The sequence below is a fragment of the Lemur catta genome, chromosome 10 (genome assembly GCF_020740605.2).
Source record: "Lemur catta isolate mLemCat1 chromosome 10, mLemCat1.pri, whole genome shotgun sequence".
Taxonomy (NCBI): Eukaryota; Metazoa; Chordata; class Mammalia; order Primates; family Lemuridae; genus Lemur; species Lemur catta.
In genome coordinates, this window is record NC_059137.1 from 80863426 (window position 1) to 80884556 (window position 21131).

At 42.8% G+C, this 21131-nt stretch overlaps 1 protein-coding gene across 4 annotated transcripts in view; it reads left to right on the top strand.

Annotated features, from left to right (window-relative positions):
- Positions 1–21131, top strand: part of PTCH1 (patched 1) — a 66920-nt gene that overhangs the window by 29295 nt on the left and 16494 nt on the right. For 3 of the 4 annotated variants that reach the window (XM_045562427.1, XM_045562428.1, XM_045562425.1), the window contains 13 exons: positions 838–1027; positions 3842–3911; positions 4003–4094; positions 5468–5666; positions 5982–6103; positions 6935–7082; positions 7889–8020; positions 8439–8594; positions 9310–9408; positions 9978–10103; positions 15948–16066; positions 16687–17089; positions 17762–18071. In XM_045562427.1, the coding sequence (XP_045418383.1) occupies positions 838–1027; positions 3842–3911; positions 4003–4094; positions 5468–5666; positions 5982–6103; positions 6935–7082; positions 7889–8020; positions 8439–8594; positions 9310–9408; positions 9978–10103; positions 15948–16066; positions 16687–17089; positions 17762–18071 (2166 nt within the window). Of the gene's footprint in view, positions 1–837; positions 1028–3841; positions 3912–4002; positions 4220–5467; positions 5667–5981; positions 6104–6934; positions 7083–7888; positions 8021–8438; positions 8595–9309; positions 9409–9977; positions 10104–15947; positions 16067–16686; positions 17090–17761; positions 18072–21131 lie in introns of those variants that run through there. The other variant, XM_045562426.1, reaches the window with a different exon arrangement.

Here is a 21131-nt window from a genome sequence, read left to right on the forward strand (position 1 = left end):
TAGTTGCACTGGCTTCAAGCATGCCCGGATTTGGCCAGCCTGCTGGAGAGCTGGCTTGGTGCTGGGGCAGGACTTCTCAGCCTCAGCAGCAGGTTCAGGATCACCTGGGGAGCCTCCAGATCAGAGGTTACTTGCCCCTGGGTGGCTCAGAACCTGGCCCCTGTGTTTCTGGATGCTGACCAGGTGAGTGTGATAGAACCAGGTTCCAGGTCTGTTCACGATGGATGGCCGTGGCTGATGCATTTTGTTCCTCTCCAGGAACAAAGGTTTCCCCATGAGCATCTGACTTGAATCACGTTATTTATCTTCTCCTGGCAAGTTTTGTGCTGAACACACACTTGCCACCTTTCCTTGTTTCTTTTTCCACAGAGGAGAAACATTTCCTTGTTACCTTTGCCAGATTACTTAGGAGAAGAGTGTAAATTGAAGCCATTTATCTTGAAATGTGCTGCAGGGGCACATTGTTTATACAAGTGAAAGAAATTGTAACAGGGTTATTTGGTCTGGTTTGCAAGGAAAAGGTGTCTCAAGTTTTCCTTCCCCCTCTCCCCTTTATGCACATGGCTTATTAGTTAGAATGTGCGCAGAGCACGCATCCATTAGGTTTGCGGATGTGACAGGCAGGACAGCCGTTAATGGGCTTAGTGAGTATTTTTTATGTTTATTATTGGTAAAGTTAACGGTGCCATTAATAATAAAGTGAATGTTACTCCTCAAACATCAGCCAGTTTCAGGACCAGAGTTCATTTATTGTATATCCTCTATTAGTGATCTCAGATAGAACATGGACTTGCAGGGATGGTGCTATTCTAATTGAAACTTGTACATGTTTGCCAGTTGGTGGACGAGTAAGTCGTGAATTAAATTATACTCGCCAGAAGATTGGAGAAGAGGCTATGTTTAATCCTCAACTCATGATACAGACCCCGAAAGAAGAAGGTGCTAATGTCTTGACCACAGAAGCGCTCCTGCAACACCTGGACTCGGCGCTCCAGGCCAGCCGAGTGCACGTGTACATGTACAACAGGTAAGGCAGCTGAGTCCACCTGTGCGTGTGCAGCGGGTAAGGTGGTGGGAAGAGCCTGTTGGTTTAAGCCCCTTTATTTTAGTAAATAAAGTTGCCCTGGAAATGCACCTGGAGTATTAGTTCAAGTAGTTGTCTAATGAAAAAGAACTTCACCTTGATTTGTTTCTAGAGTTTAGTAATAAAGCAAGTGCATTATTTACATTATATTTTCAGTAAGTATCTTGGCACTATCCCCAAATGAGTATGATCTTGATGCACTAAAATGTTTCATTGCTTGAGATATTTTTTTTCCAAATTGAATATTTTGTTAATATTGGAGTTATCTTTGTTGCTTGAGATATTTTTGGAGCAGTTACATTTTGAATTGCCTTTAGTCAACTTACAGACAGTGTAAGAAAAAAGAAGTTGCCTCTCGATACTTTATATTCACAGTTGTTATGTGTCACAAAGCAAATAAGGGATTGAGCCACCAGGGGAATTCTTGCTGCTGACAGACGGAATAAGGTGGATCCACACATGGCTTTTTGAAAAGTCCCCTTTTAGCATCATATAGCTAAGTTAACAGTGCTGTGAGTAGAGTAAAAGATTAGGAAAAGTTCTGGAACAAAACTAAGTCTTTTTTCTTATGCATCTAAACAGTTATTTGAGAGACCACCTCTCGTCCATTGTTGTACCCTGCATTTAGAACTAGGTCAGTTTGTTGGTAGATTGCCTGATTAGATTGTCATCATTAAACTCCATTTCCGGAGGACCACTGAGTTGGCATCACCCAACCCCATCCCCTCCCCTAGGCTTTCTAGCACCTCTTAACTGAAGGATTGACCAGTTTGATTTATTTTGCCCAACAGAGGTGAGGAAGTGGCAGCATAGGCGTATTCAGTGGCCAGGGAGAACCAGGGAAGAGACAAAAATTAAGATTTGTACTTGTCCCTGTTCTAACGTCCGCACTTGGATTGGCTCTCAGACCCATTCCAGCTGACACAGGATCTTAGAGACCAGCACATCCTAGGACAAGTCTCATGTCCTTGGCATATTCTTGTTTCCTCATCTGCAAACTGGGTTTATGATCACGTGTACTATCTTATCCTCAGGTGGTTCCCAGAACAAGATCAGATATATATTTGAAAGGGCTTTGGAAAATGTAGGGAAGGATTTTAGTGTTCCTGTCAGGCAAACTTGCCCTGCTGGTGTACAGAGAGCACTGGAGGGAAGCAAGGCCCAGGGCAGTTTGGCAGAATTTGCAAGTGGTGTGTCCCTGTGAGGAGCCTGGAAATGAGTGTCCAGGGGCCATTGTAAGCATGCCTGTGTTCCTAATGTAGTGAGCCCTTCCTTTGAGGGGGCTTGCTACCTCTACACTGCAGGAAAAGATGTGAGGGTCTGCACAACGAAATTACACTATTCTCAAGCTGAGATGGACCCAGAGACATTTTATGCATTGGAATGAACTTTAAGAACATGTAGTTCAACCCATTCCATTTTTTAGGTGAGAAAACTGGGAATAAGACTAATTAGAGCATTTGTCCAGGTTCGTACAGTTAATAAGTGATAAAGACAGGTTTTAAACCCTTTTTCTGGCTCCAAGTCCAGTAGTTTTTCTAATGCACAACCATGTCTTTTCCTTAAGCAAGCGTAAATAAGAATTAGTTGATCAAGTGATATTAATTGAGAAGCTACTCATGCTGGATATTCTATGTTGATGCGATGTGAAATTAAAATGTAAATGTATGCATGGATGGGAGGAGGGATGGAGCAGTGGACGGAAAGGTAACTTAGGCCCTGCTCTCTAGAGGAGGAATCAGTACAGACAGACATGGACAAAGCCAAATGCAGGCAGTCCCCACTACAGGTGCTCCAGGTATCAATAGATCTGACCAGCCAGTGCCCTAGAGTTCAGGACAAAGGGGTCATTTTCAACAGAGCAGGAAGGTGACATTTCAACAGGGTGCTTAGAGACAGATAGGAAGGTTCTAGGAGGCGGCACAGGGAAGAGGGCAAAGTCCAGAAAGCTCCTTTGGGTGAAGACAGGCCTCCCTTAGGATACCAATAAAATAGAGCAGTTTTGAGGAGGCGGGTTTATTTTTTGATTTTTTTTCTTCTCTTGGATTTTTCATTTCCATTTCTTCCAAATTTTCTCTTTTTTTAAGTTAGACTTACCTCCCTAACACACTTGGAAAGGCGTGGGCTTACTTGGTACTCTTCTAGGGATAATAGAACTCCAAATTAATTCTTGATCCATATATTTAATATCATTTCTGTAAGACACGAATAGAATGTGAAATGGGAATTTGACCTACCCGGCAAATGTTTTTGTTTATAACTTTCGCAGTTAAGAGCAGGAAAGTTCATTTTGGACAGTACCTATTAATAAGAATATGATCTGCCAATAAAACAGTAATATCTCCCCACCTGAATATATGTCAATACATTACAAACCTCACTAATTTAGTCCCCACCTATTTTGAATTTGTGATAATTCAACTGGGCTGCCCTGAAGTTGTTTAATGTATGTAGAAAAGCAGATTAATGGTGTAAACAAGATTATTGGGAGAACACTTAAGAAAACAAGACTTTTCAAGTACTTTGGTAGCATTCATTTACATAAACAGCCCACATGTTAATTACGATTGAGTATTATCTATTCATTAAAGCAAGCTTGCTGGGTCTCTACTTGGCAAAAGCTCTGCTCGTTTTGACAGATGCTTAAAAGTGATCGAAATTGCAGTTCTTTTTATATGTTCTATGGTTCTGATTTTGCACTAATTTCCTTACTTTATTACAATGAGAAATTGTTGTCTCTACTTTTCATTTTAATAGGCAGTGGAAATTGGAACATTTGTGTTACAAATCAGGAGAACTTATCACAGAAACGGGTTACATGGATCAGGTATATTTTCTTGTTTGCAAAAATTTCTCAAACACACCACTGGTATATGTTAGTCTAATGCTTGGCCTTTTTTTTTTTTTTAATTTGACAGATAATAGAGTATCTTTACCCTTGTTTAATTATTACACCTTTGGACTGCTTCTGGGAAGGGGCAAAGTTACAATCTGGGACAGCATACCTCCTGTAAGTGTGTGATCACGTTTTCTGACATCTGTGATTTCTAAACTCTAGGACTCAATGTTTCTGATGTTGCTTATCATTGTTTATTCTATTTCAGTTTTGAACAAGAAATAAAAACATTGAAATTCCACGCGCATTTTTTGAGTGAATAATGGGGGGGAAGAGGGGATTTCAGCAGAATGTTTTTCCTCTTTTCAAAAAAAAGTTCTGTAGGCATCATTAAATTTCATTCACTTTTACCAACCTATTTATATGCAAATAAAATGCAAATTATTGCAGAGTATGTGTGATTTTTAACTCTTTAAATGTTTGTAGTTTTGCAGAATAGGCATTTACACTTCTACTTATTTTTTTAAGGAGGGAATTAACTAGTGGGTACATGTCAGAACTAAATATTTTGAGTTAAAGTTCAGGGTCTTCCTGTGAAGCAAAATGTTAACCTTTCTTTGGATCACACTAATGACACTTAAGGGGGAAATCCTCTATCTTTGAAGGCCCTGATAGGGGATGCTTCACAGTTTAGCAGTTAGATATCACATATACGCATCATTTAAAGAATAATTGTTAATCAGCATAGATGTTTTCAGTTAATCATGCAAGAGTTAGTACTTGGGTTATTGTTTCTGTCCTGTCTTGTACATATCTGCAAAAGCAATTTGCAGTAGCCATCCCTTGACCTTCAGTGTACAGTTTTAGATGGGAAATAAGGGGTTTTGTGTTTTCTGGTTGGGAGATTCTGAATAATGACTTCAGCCTGGTTAAGCAGCTACAGTGTGGTTTGAACCACATAACAGGCAGCCAAAAGCCTTTCTGGTCTGTCAACAGTGCAAATTCAAAAGTGAGTGTGGGGGGAAGTGGCTGTGATGGTGGTGATGGCAGAGGCCACAGGGGGCTTGCCCACTCCATTGCCAGGTTGTCAGAGAGAACTCATAAGTATGGGATTGTTAACGGTAGCAGAGATCAAATATTTTGATTGATGACATTTACAAAGCATTTATTAGGCTGGCAAGTGCTAATTTGACATTGTGATTCCGCTTTTTTTTTTTATTCTCAGTCTTCTGCGTAGAAACACCCACTGGCTAATTTTGTTTCTATATGTCAAATAGATAATATTGGCAATTAAAGAGTCTCTGATATTTTCATTAATTTTTAAGCCCTCTGCTTGCCATCTTTAGTCATGAATTATTTCCCTGACTTAAGTTTTCATACAGATAGATATATTAGAAAGGAGCACTTATTTTTTTTTATGCCAGAGTCCCAGAATTGTGGCATTACCAAAATCCTTTTGTGATACAGAAGCAATATATGCAGTCTTGTTACTTTACTATGAGTTTGGAAGCCTTTTTTCATGGTCTCATCTCCTGATTCTTTCGCAGAGGTAAACCTCCTTTGCGGTGGACAAACTTTGACCCTTTGGAATTCCTAGAAGAGTTAAAGAAAATAAACTATCAAGTGGACAGCTGGGAGGAAATGCTGAATAAGGCTGAAGTTGGTCATGGTTACATGGACCGTCCCTGCCTCAACCCAGCCGATCCAGACTGCCCCCTCACAGCCCCCAACAAAAATTCAACCAAAGTGAGTACAGTGATGGGTGGTTCTCAGAAGGGGCACAGATGATTTTTTTGGTAGTTTTTTGGGTTTTTTGCTTCCATTCATAGTTCTCTTTATTATTTTCATTTTTAAGATTTCATTCTCCATGTCCATTTTTGTCTATAGAATTAAGTTTGTTTATAGAGCTAAATTTTACTGTAAGATTTGCCGTCCGCCTCTCATTAGCCTTGTTATTAATGTTCTCTCTGAAGCAAACAAGCCCTTAATGCACTGGATTTTAACAAGGCATGTGACCTGCCTACTAATTCCCGTAATTATGTGCCTGTCTTTTTATTTTAGCCTCTTGATATGGCCCTTGTTTTGAATGGTGGATGTCATGGATTATCTAGGAAGTACATGCACTGGCAGGAGGAACTGATTGTGGGTGGCACAGTCAAGAACGGCACGGGAAAACTGGTCAGGTAAAGTGGCACACAGAGCAGTCCACGCCGTCTGTTCTCCCTCCTTTCCTCAAAAACCATTTCCCTTCTGACATCTGCAAGTGTATTTGTATTAATACTTAAACTGTTATCCTATTTAGCCGGCTGGTGTAATCGAATATTAGGAAATGCTAGCAGACCAGACCAGCTTGAAAAATCACCTTAAGGGGAACTTTTCCACAATGGATTTGTCATTTTCATCAAGACTAGTTATTATTGACTTGAGGGTTTTAGGAGATCCTGCCCCCCTTATATGGAGGAATTGTGAAGTTGGCAGGGACACTGGTCATAGCGTATAGAGGCAGATGATGTGAGCTGAACAATGTCACATATTGTCGAAGGAAGAGACCAAGAACTAAAGGCTAAAAAGAATTATCCTTTGTGCACTGGTGGGCTCTGGTCAGTTGAGTGTCAGGCATTCCGTCTGAAATTTCTCCCTCGGGAGCGCTGTCGTGTGGGATTTCTGCACAGCGAGTGTGCGCTGCTAAGCACAGTGTATCTGCTCAAGCTATCTACCCTTCTACCCTTCCTGTCCTGTGGAATAGAAACTGAGAAAGGAAATTGCCTATTAATTTAATTTTGGGGTATATCTGTAAAAGGTTGTAAGGTTACACCTTTAATATGGTACATCAATCTATTAAATAAAATAACCATCCTGGTCCCGTTTTAATGGAAACATGTGCTCAAAGAGGAGGAGAGAATTGCTGTGAGTGAGTTAAGGGTGCTCCTTTGGGATTTTTTACACAGTGAAAACTGCTTCCTGGGAATGTTGATGTTGTGCCTTCCCACCCAACCCCTCACCCCCCCCCACAGCGCCCACGCCCTGCAGACCATGTTCCAGTTGATGACCCCCAAGCAAATGTATGAGCACTTCAAGGGATACGAGTATGTCTCGCACATCAACTGGAACGAGGACAAGGCAGCAGCCATCCTGGAGGCTTGGCAGAGGACGTATGTGGAGGTAAGCCCACCTTGGAACCTGGGTGCAAGCTCACCGGTTACTCAATTCTTCATTTTCATCACTATTTAAAACATTTTTTCCATTAGATTTATTTTCGAAACAGATTCCAATTCTGGGAACTTGATGGGATGAAAATTTTTTCCCTTTCCTTGGTAGTGAAAATCCTAGGGTAATATCTAAGAGACCCTAGTTCCAGTTGGGATGCCCTGAAACATGTTTAGGAACCAGTTGTGAACTCCAGAGCTAAGGCATAACAGTGTTTAAGAAAACACTTGGTTGGGGAGCAAAGGTGTCTGGAAAACATTAGCAAGGCATAGAATCTGTTCACAGCTGCAGGCCCCTTGGTCAGGTCATGTGACAGGAGCTGGCCTTTGTTTCCCAAGCAGTGACCTCTGCTGAGTTGCATGTGACCTTTTAAAAGTGGCCAGCAAATGAATGGGGTGGGGGAGGAGAGTGCCTGTAGGAATGAGTTGTTTTGGATTAGAAGGGAACTGATGGGACCGCAAATCAGTTGTGGGGTTACGGAGAAGAGAATAGCAGGCTTGGACTTGGAGTAAACGCAGTGCTGGGAGTGGACTCCAGTTATACTGGCTCACCACAGCACCCAGTCTCATTGTCCTAACTCAGGGTCGTTTAGTGTTTGTCCAAGTTTAGCTCCCTTCCCTTCACCTGAATCCTTGTAGAACTTTTTTTTTAATTTATCAGAAACAATGTAGAAGTGGGATGTGCTACCTGAGGTCTGTGCTGTCGAAGCTCGTGGAAGCGTTAATTCCATTTGGGAATTTAGCCTTATGTTGTGCCCACAGGTGGTTCATCAGAGCGTTGCCCAGAACTCCACTCAGAAGGTGCTTTCCTTCACCACTACGACCCTGGACGACATCCTGAAATCCTTCTCTGACGTCAGTGTCATCCGAGTGGCCAGCGGCTACTTACTGATGGTAATGATCAAGTCTGTGCTCTGGGGAGGGTTGGGTTTCGGGGTTTTGTTTTATTTTTTTTAAGTTTTTATCTTTCCATGACCGCGCCTGCTTTTTTAACTGCTTTTAACATACACGTGCATCCAAGACAGAGAGAGCCCGGCTTCATAACGGTTTAAAAAGTGGTCATATAAAGCAGTTTTCCCCATTTGCAGTTTGCCCATCTGACTCGTATCATTTTGTGTGATGTCCTTAATGCAAAGTTTTGTTGTTGTTGTTGGATTTCATAAGTTCTACCTTCTGATGTGGGGTGATGGGGGGGGAAACATTAGAATCATTACACATTCTAATGTTTGGCTTTTGTTTTGTGTCCCCCCTTCCCCTTCTCCTCCACTTCCCCTTCATTCCTCCCCCCTCCCCCCAATTGTTCTGCTTGCAGCTTGCCTATGCCTGCTTAACCATGCTGCGCTGGGACTGCTCCAAGTCCCAGGGTGCCGTGGGGCTGGCTGGTGTCCTGTTGGTTGCACTGTCAGTGGCTGCAGGATTGGGCCTGTGCTCATTGATCGGAATTTCCTTTAACGCTGCGACAACTCAGGTACTAAAGGAGCCATTCATCCGCTGTCCCTTGACAAATGCCCCTCCCAGGCTCGGCCCAGCCAGCCTCCTGTGTGTCCATCTCACCTAAAGGGTCTTCCAGGCTTTTCCACTGGGATGCGTCTTGTCTTAGGGGAGTGTCAACTCTAAACAGACCCCTTGGGACAGTGGGCACAAACTGATGGGCCTGCTGGTTAATAGAGACATTTCACTTGGAGGAATTTATATCATTTACTAGGGTCGTGGTTCTCAAATCCTAGTGGGCATTAGAATCACCTGGAAGGTTTGTGAAAACTCAGATTGCTGGGCCCCACCCACAGAGGTTTCTACTTCAGTAGGACTGGGGCGGGGGCTAAGAGTGTGCACTTCTGGCCAGTTCCCAAAGATGCTGGTCCAGGCGTCATACTCTGAGAACCATCGCTTTAGATGAGTTAAATTCCTTCTCATTTATTAACTTAAAAAAATGATTGTACATGGACCTTAGAGATAGAAACATGCAAGATCTATAGATCTATAGAAACATGCAAGAGCTGAAACTGTTAGACTTAGGGGTGTAAACTATCAGATAAAATAAATTCTTCACTGTCAGGAAATGTAATCCCTCCTTTGAGTAACTGGTACGGGCACTGGTGGCAATGTTTCAAATATTGTAGCTGTAGATTTATCCGAATTCAATCTCACATGTCTAATGCCGCCGTCCTCTGTTTTCGCTACAGGTTTTGCCATTTCTTGCTCTTGGCGTTGGTGTGGATGATGTTTTTCTTCTGGCCCATGCCTTTAGTGAAACAGGACAGAATAAAAGAATCCCTTTTGAGGTAATAGAAAAACAAAAGAAGAAAACTTTGGGGACACCCACAGCTCCCTCTGTTCCTGAGTATTTGCCCTTTGATTTTTCTCGATTTGGCCAAGTAAATATTTCAGTCCCATGTGAGAATGACATGTTACTGGCCCTAAACAAATACAGTAAGTTGGAAGAATCTGAAGACATGTATCAGCTGTGAGAAATTCCAAGAGCTCCATTTGGGGAGCCTTTAGAAATATGGGTGTTTATTTTAGACACTTTATACTTAATTGCTGTACCTTTCCAAAGCCCATGTTTGCTTCTTTGAGATTTTCTGTCACTTTGCCACCCCCCCTACACTTTAAAATCATATTAAATTTTTCTTAAGTCCTTATATTGCAGCTTTCTGCTTTGGACAGGGATGACATGAAGAGCGCGTGACTGCGTAGACAGTACTGAATAGTGCTGGCGCCGGGGGTGCGGCCGCCGCGGCTGCTTCTTGTACCCTGTGCCAGCATTGTGAACTCTGGCTGTGTTATTTTGCCACGTGTCTGAACTGCTCACACAGTCTGTGCCCTTAGCGCTGTGGTTTCTCGTCCTCAGGACAGGACCGGGGAGTGCCTCAAGCGCACAGGCGCCAGCGTGGCCCTCACATCCATCAGCAACGTCACAGCCTTCTTCATGGCCGCCTTGATCCCCATTCCCGCTCTGCGGGCGTTCTCCCTCCAGGTGAGCTTCCCGTGGTGAAATCTGTGGGGGTTCCGGGCAGGGGCTGACGTTCAGTAGCATGCCAGTGTCTGGGGCTCTGCTCAGCTGGGTGGATGCTGCTTTCATCCATAACCCTGACGCTCCCTCCGAAAAATATAGTAAGTTCTAGGGTTCTTTCCTTCCTTTCAAGCCCTATAGCCCAGATGCCTGTTGCTTTAGAGTTGCCCTTTCCTATGTAGTCACAGTGAAGTGGTATCGAGCCACTCCCTGTGGTCCTCTGGGTTCATCCCTGCCCAGCCAGCTTCTGGGCCATCTCCTGCTTCTAAGCACTTCTCAGTGTCTGTGGTTACTCCACTCCTCTGCTGGCCACCTCAACCCAAACATGACGCCCTTTCTTTCTTTTCTTTCCCCAAAGCAACTCCAACCCAAGGCAGTTGTGTAGAGTAGACTTCATTGACATATACAGATGAGGTTTTGTGTGTAGCCCAGACTAGATGGTCGCTTGAAACCGCATGTCAGATAGCACCATAGATAGGAGAGTATTGGCCAGTGTCTGCCTTGGAGGGTTTCCTGCAGGGAGGTGCCTTGGAGCGAGTGCCCTTGCTTCCCACCTCCCTTTCCTTAGCTGGCCTCTGTCTCTCCTGTCCCTCTTCTCTTTGCTTTTGGTCCCCTGCTTCCCTCTCAGGCTGCCCAAGCAAACTCAAACTCTCTCTCACTTTCTTACACAGAGCATGTTGACTCCCTCGGGATTTGTCCTGTCCTTCTACACCAGGCCCTTTCACACTCCAAGGTCACAGAACTATTTTTCTAAACAAAGATTCAGCCTACATGAATTATAAGCATGGAGAGTTCCCTAGAGTGAGGATGCAGATACAGTCCGTTCTGTGCTTGGAGTAAATTACTGACGTTGCCCTTGAGCCACTGGAAACTCGTAAGAATCCTGAAATCAGTCCACATGGCATATGAAGCAGAGACTTGACCAGTTCATGACGTGGTCTTCCTGAGCCCAAAGTGGTCTAGGATTTTGATGTCCTAAGATATTACTGGAGTTTTGTGAGTTAATTTCAAATTTTAAAACCTCACTTGTTTTCAAAGAAAGATGAAAGGAATGTTGGCTTTCCCCTTTCTTTCTTACAATATGATGTATAATGAATGAGATGGCCAGGTTTTTAGAGGAAACAACTTTTTTAAATTGTTTAAATTGGTTTTTAAATTGTTACACGCCCAGCTCATCATACTGCTTTGTTCTCTTTACTCAACAAAAGGTCCCGAGGATTGTGACCAGGAGGAGAAATGGACAAATCATGAATTAGTCTTCTGTTTATACTCTTGTCAACAAGTTTGGCTCTTTCCTTAGTCTTCATATTTGCCATATGAAAAAGAACCAATCAATAATGTATTTGAATTTCCTTTCACTGATTACCAATAGCGGCCTGGGCAGCTGATGATCCTGCTGGGTTTGGGATTTGAGGCATCCTTAATATTTAGTGTAAGATATAACATGAAAAAACATTTTGTGCCAATCACCATAACCGCCAGCCCCAAAAGAAAAATAAAAAGAAATGAAACGGGAGTTTATTTATATTATAAACACAGAAAGAGTGAGTGAATCAATGAATAAAGTTCAAATCTGAAACTGGGACCTAAACGCAAGGAAAGTGAAAATGCATCTAACTGCTTCGTAATATGAAAGGTGAAGATGCTCACTAAATAAGTGGTACAACTAAATTTTTAGGATGCCTTTTTGCACAGACGGGCAACCGCTCCGCACCCTCTTGAATCCCTTTCTTGTTTCATATACAGCAACAGGTTCTGGTCTTAAGAAATTGTTTTAAGGGTCTTTTATTAGTGGGCCCCTGCCTCCTTGCTCTCTCTGCTTTCCCCCTTCTCTGCTTGCCTCTCCCTCGCTGCCTTTCTTACCTTCTCACACTCCTTTTCTTTTCCCTCTCTCTCATTCTCTCCTCCCCTCTCCTCAGTACATTCTGATGATTCAGCAAGGCAGACTCTCCTTTAATGGTATCCTATGGTGTGGTGGTCTGAAAAGCTACCTGAGGTTTCCTTACGAGGAGTAGCCTTTTAGAAAATCCAGTGCGCTAAGTTCTCCCAAGGTAAGCACCTTACAGAGATGAAACGAGTACTGTGGGTTTTGCATTTCTATTTCAAGCCACTGGAGTATCGCTTTAGAAACTTGCATCTGCAGCTTCCAAGAATCCTCATTTATTAAGGAATGGCTTCCCAGGACACTCTGGCTCATTCTCTGTTTTACAAAAAAAAAAGGGGGGGGCCGGGCGCGGTGGCTCACGCCTGTAATCCTAGCTCTGGGAGGCCGAGGCGGGTGGATCGCTCGAGGTCAGGAGTTCGAGACCAGCCTGAGCAAGAGTGAGACCCCGTCTCTACTAAAAATAGAAAGAAATTATCTGGCCAATTAAAAATATATATACAAAAAAATTAGCCGGGCATGGTGGCTCATGCCTGTAGTCCCAGCTACTCGGGAGGCTGAGGCAGTAGGATCGCTTAAGCCCAGGAGCTTGAGGTTGCTGTGAGCTAGGCTGACGCCACGGCACTCACTCTAGCCCGGGCAACAAAGTGAGACTCTGTCTCAAAAAAAAAAAAAAAAAAAAAAAAGGGGGGGGGGAAATAAAACATAAGGAAAAAGGAAAAGAGAGAAAGAACATGCAGTGATTTTGCAGTGGCCTTCAGGAATTTTACCCTGTTTTCCTTTGAAACGTATTGACATTCAAAATGAGCCAGTAGCTTCTCTGCCTTTAGTGAACTGTGTTAAATGGTGACTGGGTATTCATTTGTGTTTATATTTGTAAGACACTACAGATTTAGCATCAAAAGGGAGAGACCCAAAGTGGTTCTGTCCAATAATAAACCTATGTTACCATATGGAATTTTCCCTGTAGTACTTCCCCAGTTTTGTAGCCTGACCAAAATAAATAGATATTTATTTTTTTCACAAACAAACTATCTTAAACCTCCTTATGAACCTTTGTCCATTTGTCCAAATGCTACCTCTTACCAGAAAGCACTGGCACCGTCTGTAATCCTTTGGGACCAATGCCCTGCACTGGGGCTTGCTGATAACCTGGTAGTGTTTGTTCCTCAATGAAAACTCCCAGAACAGAACCCTTTGCTCCAAATGGCAAGGGGCTTTAGACTGGGGCCCACTCTGCAAGTGTCTCAGCCATAGATATTTTAGGGGGATGGGATATTTCCTGCAAGCACAGTAACTAGAATTTTTTTTTTTTTTTTTTTTTTTTTTTAGCAGCAGTCCAATTTCCCCTTGGTAAATGGTAACTAGAATTGATTCACAATGCAAGACCATCCCTGACATTGCTTCTGATTTACTTAGAATTTCTTAAACTCCCCTTGGCCTCTGTTGTGCCTCCTGTCCCTTACTGAGAAATCCTTGCTGTTTTTACTATTTTGTTGTACTTTGGGGGATGCTGAAGTTCTGCTGTTTTCTTTTCAGAAAATGTTTCTCCCTATATACATAGTGTATTTTTAGGACGTGAGTTAGATAGGACTCTGCTTTGGGGTTCTTCTCTCATCCCTTCCTTTCCATCATGAAAGACAGAACAAGGTGCCTGTCAGAGTCCTCTGATCCGTGAGGCCCGTGTCAGAGAAATTCCACTGCAGCAAGCAGTAGTGTCGCCCTGGCCGCTGCCTGTGTGTGCACTAGGGTGGCTTTCTGTTTCACAGCCTCTGCGCTCCGTGTCCTTATGAACTTCTGTCCACAGTTTCTTTTCTACATTCTACTTCTAAATTCTAAATATGACTGTGATTTAAAAAGCTTAAAAGATTCTGCCCCCAGGATCACATTTTCCTAAAAACGGACAACCTCTTCTAGAATCACACCTGTTCTTCCGTCATCCCCTACTGTCTGATGGGTCAGGAAACCTAACCCAGTCCACGTACATCCTCTCAGAAAGTGGCCAGATCTAATAAGAACTCTCACTTCTCAGGTGGGCTCAGGGCTTTGCATCAAGCCCCCATATGCATCTGATTTGCTGGTTAACCCCAGACAGGTGATGCTACTCTGCACCTCAGCGGTCTTTGTTAAGGTAATAGTTCGATAGCAATAGGTTTGAAAGCAATAAGAACATCTCCCTCCGGGTTGCTGTGGGAATTGAATGCATCCGGTATTAACTACCTGATACTCATCGCTTCTCCTTTCTCTTCCCCCAACTAAGTTTTAAATCCCAGCAGTACTGAGTGACTTGAGACAGTGTCCAAGAGGGGGTGTCCCTGTCTTGGACACTGCCTACCCTGTTACCTCCACACAGAGCATCTGTCCTTTCCCTGATCCTGCCCAACCTCTTTATTATCTCCCAAACCCTGCTGAAACATCTCCCAGGAAACTTTCCTTGACTGACCCTCCTCACCACTCCACACTGACCCTTGCTCCTTCTTCTGAGCTGCTCTGGAACCTGGTTCCTGCTTTTACTATTACATTTACGGGTCAGGACTTGTAATCTGTTTGTATGTCTGGCTATGTCAGTCCTTGAGAGCAGGATTTTGCCTCTGCGTCTCTAGCAGCCTGCACAGTACTCAACATTTTAAAGTGTCTGTGTCTTAGATTGTCTAGTCACAGTAGTGATGTGCTCACTCACACAGGTCTCTAAAGTACCTTGTGCACTTTAAAGTGGTAAGTTAACATGCTTTACATTTTTGAATTGATGAGTAATTTTTAAGATAGACTAAGAAGAAAGGGGTTAGGTAATTTTTAGATGGAGACTTTGGGTTCTTTTATGGTTTTATAGACTTGACAGGAAATTAATTATCGAAAGGCATCTGTCCAGAACCCGGGCATGCTATTTCACCTTGAGCATAAATTCACAGTTGCCATCAAAAGCCCTTTGTGAAGTTCTCCCTTGATTTTCTTAGGTACCAGTTATAGCCGGGTTTTCTTTTCTCACCCTGAGACATTAACCCAGTTTGAGAAGGTCTTTGAGCTAAGCAGTTCTTTGGAAAACCTCATAAGAATTTTTCATTTTTTTAAAAAAAGTCTGATTATTTCTTGGTTACTTAGCATTCCAGTTCCATTTTTCTATTATGCTGCTTTTTGCCATGCTTTTCTGAACAGGATAGCCCTTTCAACTGTCCTCTGTTGACTTTCCCCTATTAACAGCCCAATTTTGTAATTTTTACTAGGTCAGCAGGAGACTTGCCAAAGCACCACAGAATCTAGCCCCGTGTTTATTCTAGGTTATGGAGTGACTTTTGAATCTGTACTTATTTATTCTGCGTCCTATAATCACACACAGGAATTTCTTTCTGCTTAACTCTCCTTGACCTTTTATGTTACTCACCCGCACACCCCACAGGCTACTCCAGAGGCTATTTGGAATGTGCCTATTAAAAACCTCAGGGGACACGTGTGAAATTTTATTTCATGTTTTAAAGGTGACATTTTGATATACTCGATCCACTTTATATACAGATCTTTAAGTGTGAAGTCAAGGTTGCATGAGCTCTTAGAAATGTTCTGGAAGGGAAATGCTGCTTTTTGTTTTAAATTAAAACATCTCAAGTATATTCTGTTCTGCCTTGGTTTGGTTTGGTTTGGTTAGTTCACTAGCAAGACATTGGTAGTTTAGTTCCTATCTTGTACCCCATGGGTTCAAGGAATTTACTAGAGATGGAAAAGATCAGAATGAATGGGCCTGTTCCAGACAAGTGGGCTCCTAATGATGGGAGAGTAGCAGAATGGTGAGGACCTCTAACATCCCTCTCAACTTCAAACACTTTGATAGGAAAGTGAAAGAAAAATATTGTTTAAAAGCATCTTTATTTTCAAGGCAAGCCCTCTGGGAGGAGGCATATTTGTGACCTCTAAATTTTTTTTCCTGCTCCTAGGCGGCAGTGGTGGTGGTGTTCAATTTTGCCATGGTTCTGCTCATTTTTCCTGCAATTCTCAGCATGGATTTATATCGACGGGAGGACAGGAGGTTGGATATTTTCTGCTGTTTTACAAGGTACATTTTCAGCTGCCATGGCCTTTATTGGTTGGGTACAGAGCGGTACTGTTAGAGAACTCTCTGGGTCTATGGACTTACGAGGGAACGTAGTTAACAAGTTTTGCACTGGTGTGATGGAGGGAGGAGGGGAGATGCTAGATGGAGGGTGCTTTCCTTGGGGAACATCTCAGTCCCTGGGCTTCTCCCCGCCCCTAACTGAGCATTCTCAACAACCCTTAAAGGTTCTGATACACACGATCATTTCTTCTGTCGTGAATATTGGTGGTTATTGGGAATGTTTCATATCTCTGCATTAGAGAAGAGCAAGGTTGAAAAACGCCCATCTAGGAAAAGAATATAGTTCTTTGGTAGTGTTTTTGTTTTGTTTTGTTTGGAATTATGCCCTAAAGGAGTTAATCATCATGTAACTTGCTTCTGTAAGTCAGATTTAGGGTCAGTCCTCCATTTGGCCTCCTTACTCACATCTATGTCCAGATCAATCGAGCGATGCTTCTGGAGTCCAATGATAGGATGTTTCATCCTAAGTCAGAGCTGGGCATCCTTGTCACTGGCAAAAACAAAAGTGCCATTTTCCGTTGTTTCAGCATTACATTGCAATGTATCTCCTCTTCTTCCAGCCCCTGTGTCAGCAGAGTGATTCAGGTTGAACCTCAGGCCTACACGGAGACCCACGACAACACCCGATACAGCCCCCCGCCCCCCTACAGCAGCCACAGCTTCGCCCACGAAACACAGATTACCATGCAGTCTACCGTGCAGCTCCGCACAGAGTACGACCCCCACACGCACGTGTACTACACCACTGCTGAGCCGCGCTCGGAGATCTCTGTGCAGCCTGTCACCGTGACCCAGGACACCCTCAGCTGCCAGAGCCCCGAGAGCACCAGCTCCACAAGGGACCTGCTCTCCCAGTTCTCCGACTCCAGCCTCCACTGCCTCGAGCCCCCCTGTACCAAGTGGACACTCTCATCTTTTGCTGAAAAACACTATGCTCCTTTCCTCTTGAAACCAAAAGCCAAGGTAATCTACCACAAGTCCCTGCTTCTAGTTTTCTTCTTTTTCCATTAAAAAAAATTCATTAAAGTGTGATACATTTCATGCCTCTAAAAGAATCGATCCACTTAGAGCTCGGGGCCATTTCAATAAGCTCATCTTCCACAGGAGTGAATCTCTATGTTGCAAGTGTTTCTATGAATTTAGATAACCTCCTTACATTTTAAACTTTTTTTTTTTTTTTTGAGACAAGGTCTTGCTCTGTCACCCTGACTAGAGTGCAGTGGCGCCATCATAGCTCACTGCAACCTCAAACACCTGGGTTTAAGCAATCCTCCTGTCTCAGCCTCCCGAGTAGCTGGAACTACAGGTGTGCGCCACCACGCTCGGCTAATTTTTTCGATTTTTTAGTAGAGACAGACTTGCTCTTGCTCAGGCTGGTCTCGAACTGCTGACCTCAGGCAATCCTCAGCCTCCCAGAACGCCTTACATTTTAAACATTTTTATTCTTTATGAGGTTCTTTAAAAATGCGATTACTGTGATTTTATCTCTTTCCCTCTGGGAGAACACCTCCTACATGCTAGGTCAGTGCCAACGTAGTGGTGACGAGAAGATATTAACTAAACAGCTTATGTTTGTCAAGGAAGAGTCAGTGACATTCCTTTGGGTCTGACCTAATGCCTCTTACTCTGTTGCAGGTCGTGGTGATCTTCCTTTTCCTGGGCTTGCTGGGGGTCAGCCTTTATGGGACCACCCGAGTGAGAGATGGGCTGGATCTTACAGACATTGTACCTCGGGAAACCAGAGAATATGACTTTATTGCTGCACAATTCAAATACTTTTCTTTCTACAACATGTATATAGTCACCCAGAAAGCAGACTACCCGAATATCCAGCACTTACTGTACGACCTTCACAAGAGTTTCAGTAATGTGAAGTATGTCATGTTGGAAGAAAACAAACAGCTTCCCAAAATGTGGCTGCACTACTTCAGAGACTGGCTCCAGGGTAAGGAAGCCACTGCTGGGGGCCGTCCTTTTGGTCTTTTGTGTGTTCAGCCTCTACGCGTTCCCTTTGTTCATTTAAGTAAGTGTTAGATCGTAAGGTAACACTGACATGTTTCATTGATGACTTCCGAGTGTTGCTTGAAATGCTTATATGGACTGTTTCTGCGGCAGCCTCCCAAATCCAGCTTTTACCTGTGAGACAGTGCCAATACTTCAAATGAGTGACTCAGGAACTTCTGTAAGAATTTATGAGTACACATTAGGAAAAGGGAAAGTGTGTCATAAAGTATGGAGTCAGATGCTTCTGTTGCTCTTTGCTTTTGGATGGATGGTGGCTGTGTTGGTGACCAAGTGAAATCAGAGTGTTGATGGAATTCCTAGGCTGATCTGCTGCCAGATTACAGCTTACTGCACCACAAGAGTTTGGCTCAGCAGTGGATATAATTCAAAATTCCATATTTTGACCATCTTTTAAAAAATGTATTTATTTCTAATTTACTTTTGGGGCAATTTGGGTTCACAGCAAAATTGAACAGAAGGTAGAGATTTCCCATTTTCCCTTTCCCCTCACACATGCATAGCCTCCTACTGTACACACCTCCTGCCAGAGTGGTGCATTTGTTACAATTGGTAAACCTACATTGACACATCATTATCACCCAGAGTCTATAGTTTACATTTGGGCTCATTTTTGTCATTTTTTGATTTGGCATATGAAGTAAACTTATAAATGCTTAATCACATTTTACGTTATTTCATAAATAATTGAATTCTGCTTTAAAATGCCTTTCTTGGCTTCTTGCACTTAGAAACATTTCTAGGAATATTAGTCAACTGAAGGGGAAAAAAATTCTCTAAATTTGCCCCTAACTGCTAACTGACTGAGTAAAAATGTATGCAGTGATTCCAAGAACAGCTGTTCACTTAATTCTGCGTTGACACATGCAAAGTGAAGTAGAGAATCAGGATAATTATCCAACACAATTCAAGCAAAAATGCTTTTACAGGAATACCCAAATCATTATGGCACCCAGCATTTTTTGGCTTAGGTTATCCAAATCATTGTCTTAATTTCCCACTTAATTAGTCTTGTTTAAACACAGATTTAAGTGCCCTTTTTGGTCTTAAGTCAATACACTTGTATGTAAAGATTAAGCAGCCAATTTCCCTGTGAGTTTGCATGAGATGGTAAACAATTTTGAGGTTGATTGAGGATGGTTCCACACAGTTTCTGGCTTTGACTTGTGTTACTAGGATTTTGTTCATACATGTATACCAAATTTGATTTTTATTTTGGAGGAAGGTGAACAGAACAACATGACATGATTATTACTTTTAATATGCTTCTGAGATGAACTTGAATTTGTTTCAAGTCTCATATTTTTACATTTAGTTTTAAAAGCAGTGGGTTTTGGATGAGTTAAAAGAATCAGACAGTGGAGAGAGTCCCTGCTTTCCATTTTTTGTGCCATTGGCCAAAGACATGCAAATAACTTGCAACAAATGACAAAGAGATCTGCTGTGCCCTGCCAGCATCTGAGCAGAGCAGGGTTATTGTAGAATGCATTTCAGTGTCTTCAGCCATTCCTTCAGATGCTCAATATGGCGTGTTAAGCAGGGTTGGGGAAGGCGGCAAAGGAGTATTGTCTCTAGGCAATGCAGACCGTTAACCTTTTTATAGAGTATTATAGAATATCTCTATACTTTGTTTTCTTTACCGATGTAAAGCAGCAGGACTTGAGAATCTTTTTTTGAGATAGGGTCTTGCTTTGTTGCCCGGGGCTAGAGGAGTGCAGTGGCATCATGGTAGCTCACTGCAACCTCAGACTCCTAGGCTGAAGTGATCCTCCTGCCTCCCAAATAGCTGGGGACTACAGGTGTGCACCACCACACCCAACTAATTTTTCATGGTGGGAGCCTCATTGGTTTTTAATGGACTTGCCATTAAAACCATGTCATCACATTGGTCGTTATCAGCATTCCAGTAGTTTGTTTTTGTTTTTTTTCTTTTATTAATAAAAATACATAATAGTTGATTCAGAAATTATGCCACATATTACATCTTAAAACATACATGCAGATGAGGAAAAGCTACAGAGAAAACCTGATGCATAGGTCCAAGTGGTGTTCCTTTTTATTTCACACCCAATTATGCAAATAAAATTTTGATTAACATTTTCGTTTTAGGGTCCCATATCTGAGGAAAAATTGGCAATTAGGATAATTCCTTTAGCCCAGAACTTTACACTAGAAAATAATTTTGAGTACAAAATATCTATAATGAGAAGTACTAACTAAAATTTTAAGGTTTTGCCGTAAAATAAGTGAAATGTTGCAAATTTCTATAGTGTGTATGTGTCAGTATAAACTGTTGGCCAAGAGGCAGCAGAAGCACATCTGTGTTCCCTGTTTTGTGTCCAGGTCATATCTTGTCCATGCACATTAGGCCAGCTCAGTGTCCTTTGGGCTTTTTGGTAACGAGTCAGAAAATACTATATTAATCATGAAAGGACTTCTCCATAAAACAGATAGATGACTGTTTCTTGTTCATCTTTGAGCCCCCAGTAGAGAGGCACCTAAGAGACCAGTGGGTGGGTAATGAGTTGAATTGCCAGCAGGGTTGACCTCCCCATATCTGATCTTTCTTTGTTTCACCCTAGGGTGTCCCAACAAATATCTTAAAACTGCCCTCAGGTTGTTGGGACATGCTTGCTCCCCCAGTTTGCCACCAGATGTTGGTACCAGAGTTAACTCTGCTAATCTTATTCATGCCTTCAACAAATACTTCTTGGGGACCAGGGTGTTTTCAGGGCAGTTCGGAGCAGAGAGTGCTTCCAGCTGATTCCCAACTGCCTGAGTTTCAGCTTAGCTCCAACACTGACCTGCTGGGTGGCCTTCGTCAAGTACTTCACCTTTCCAAGCCCCAGCTTGTCCGTCTCTAAAGTGGGAGTGGGAACTGTCTCACGAGGTGGTCGTTAGACTTCAACAAGGGCTGGTGGGCGTGAGACTAGAACAGCCCAGGTTCGCTGAGTGTGGGCTGCTCTTGGGGAGTCACTGTCAA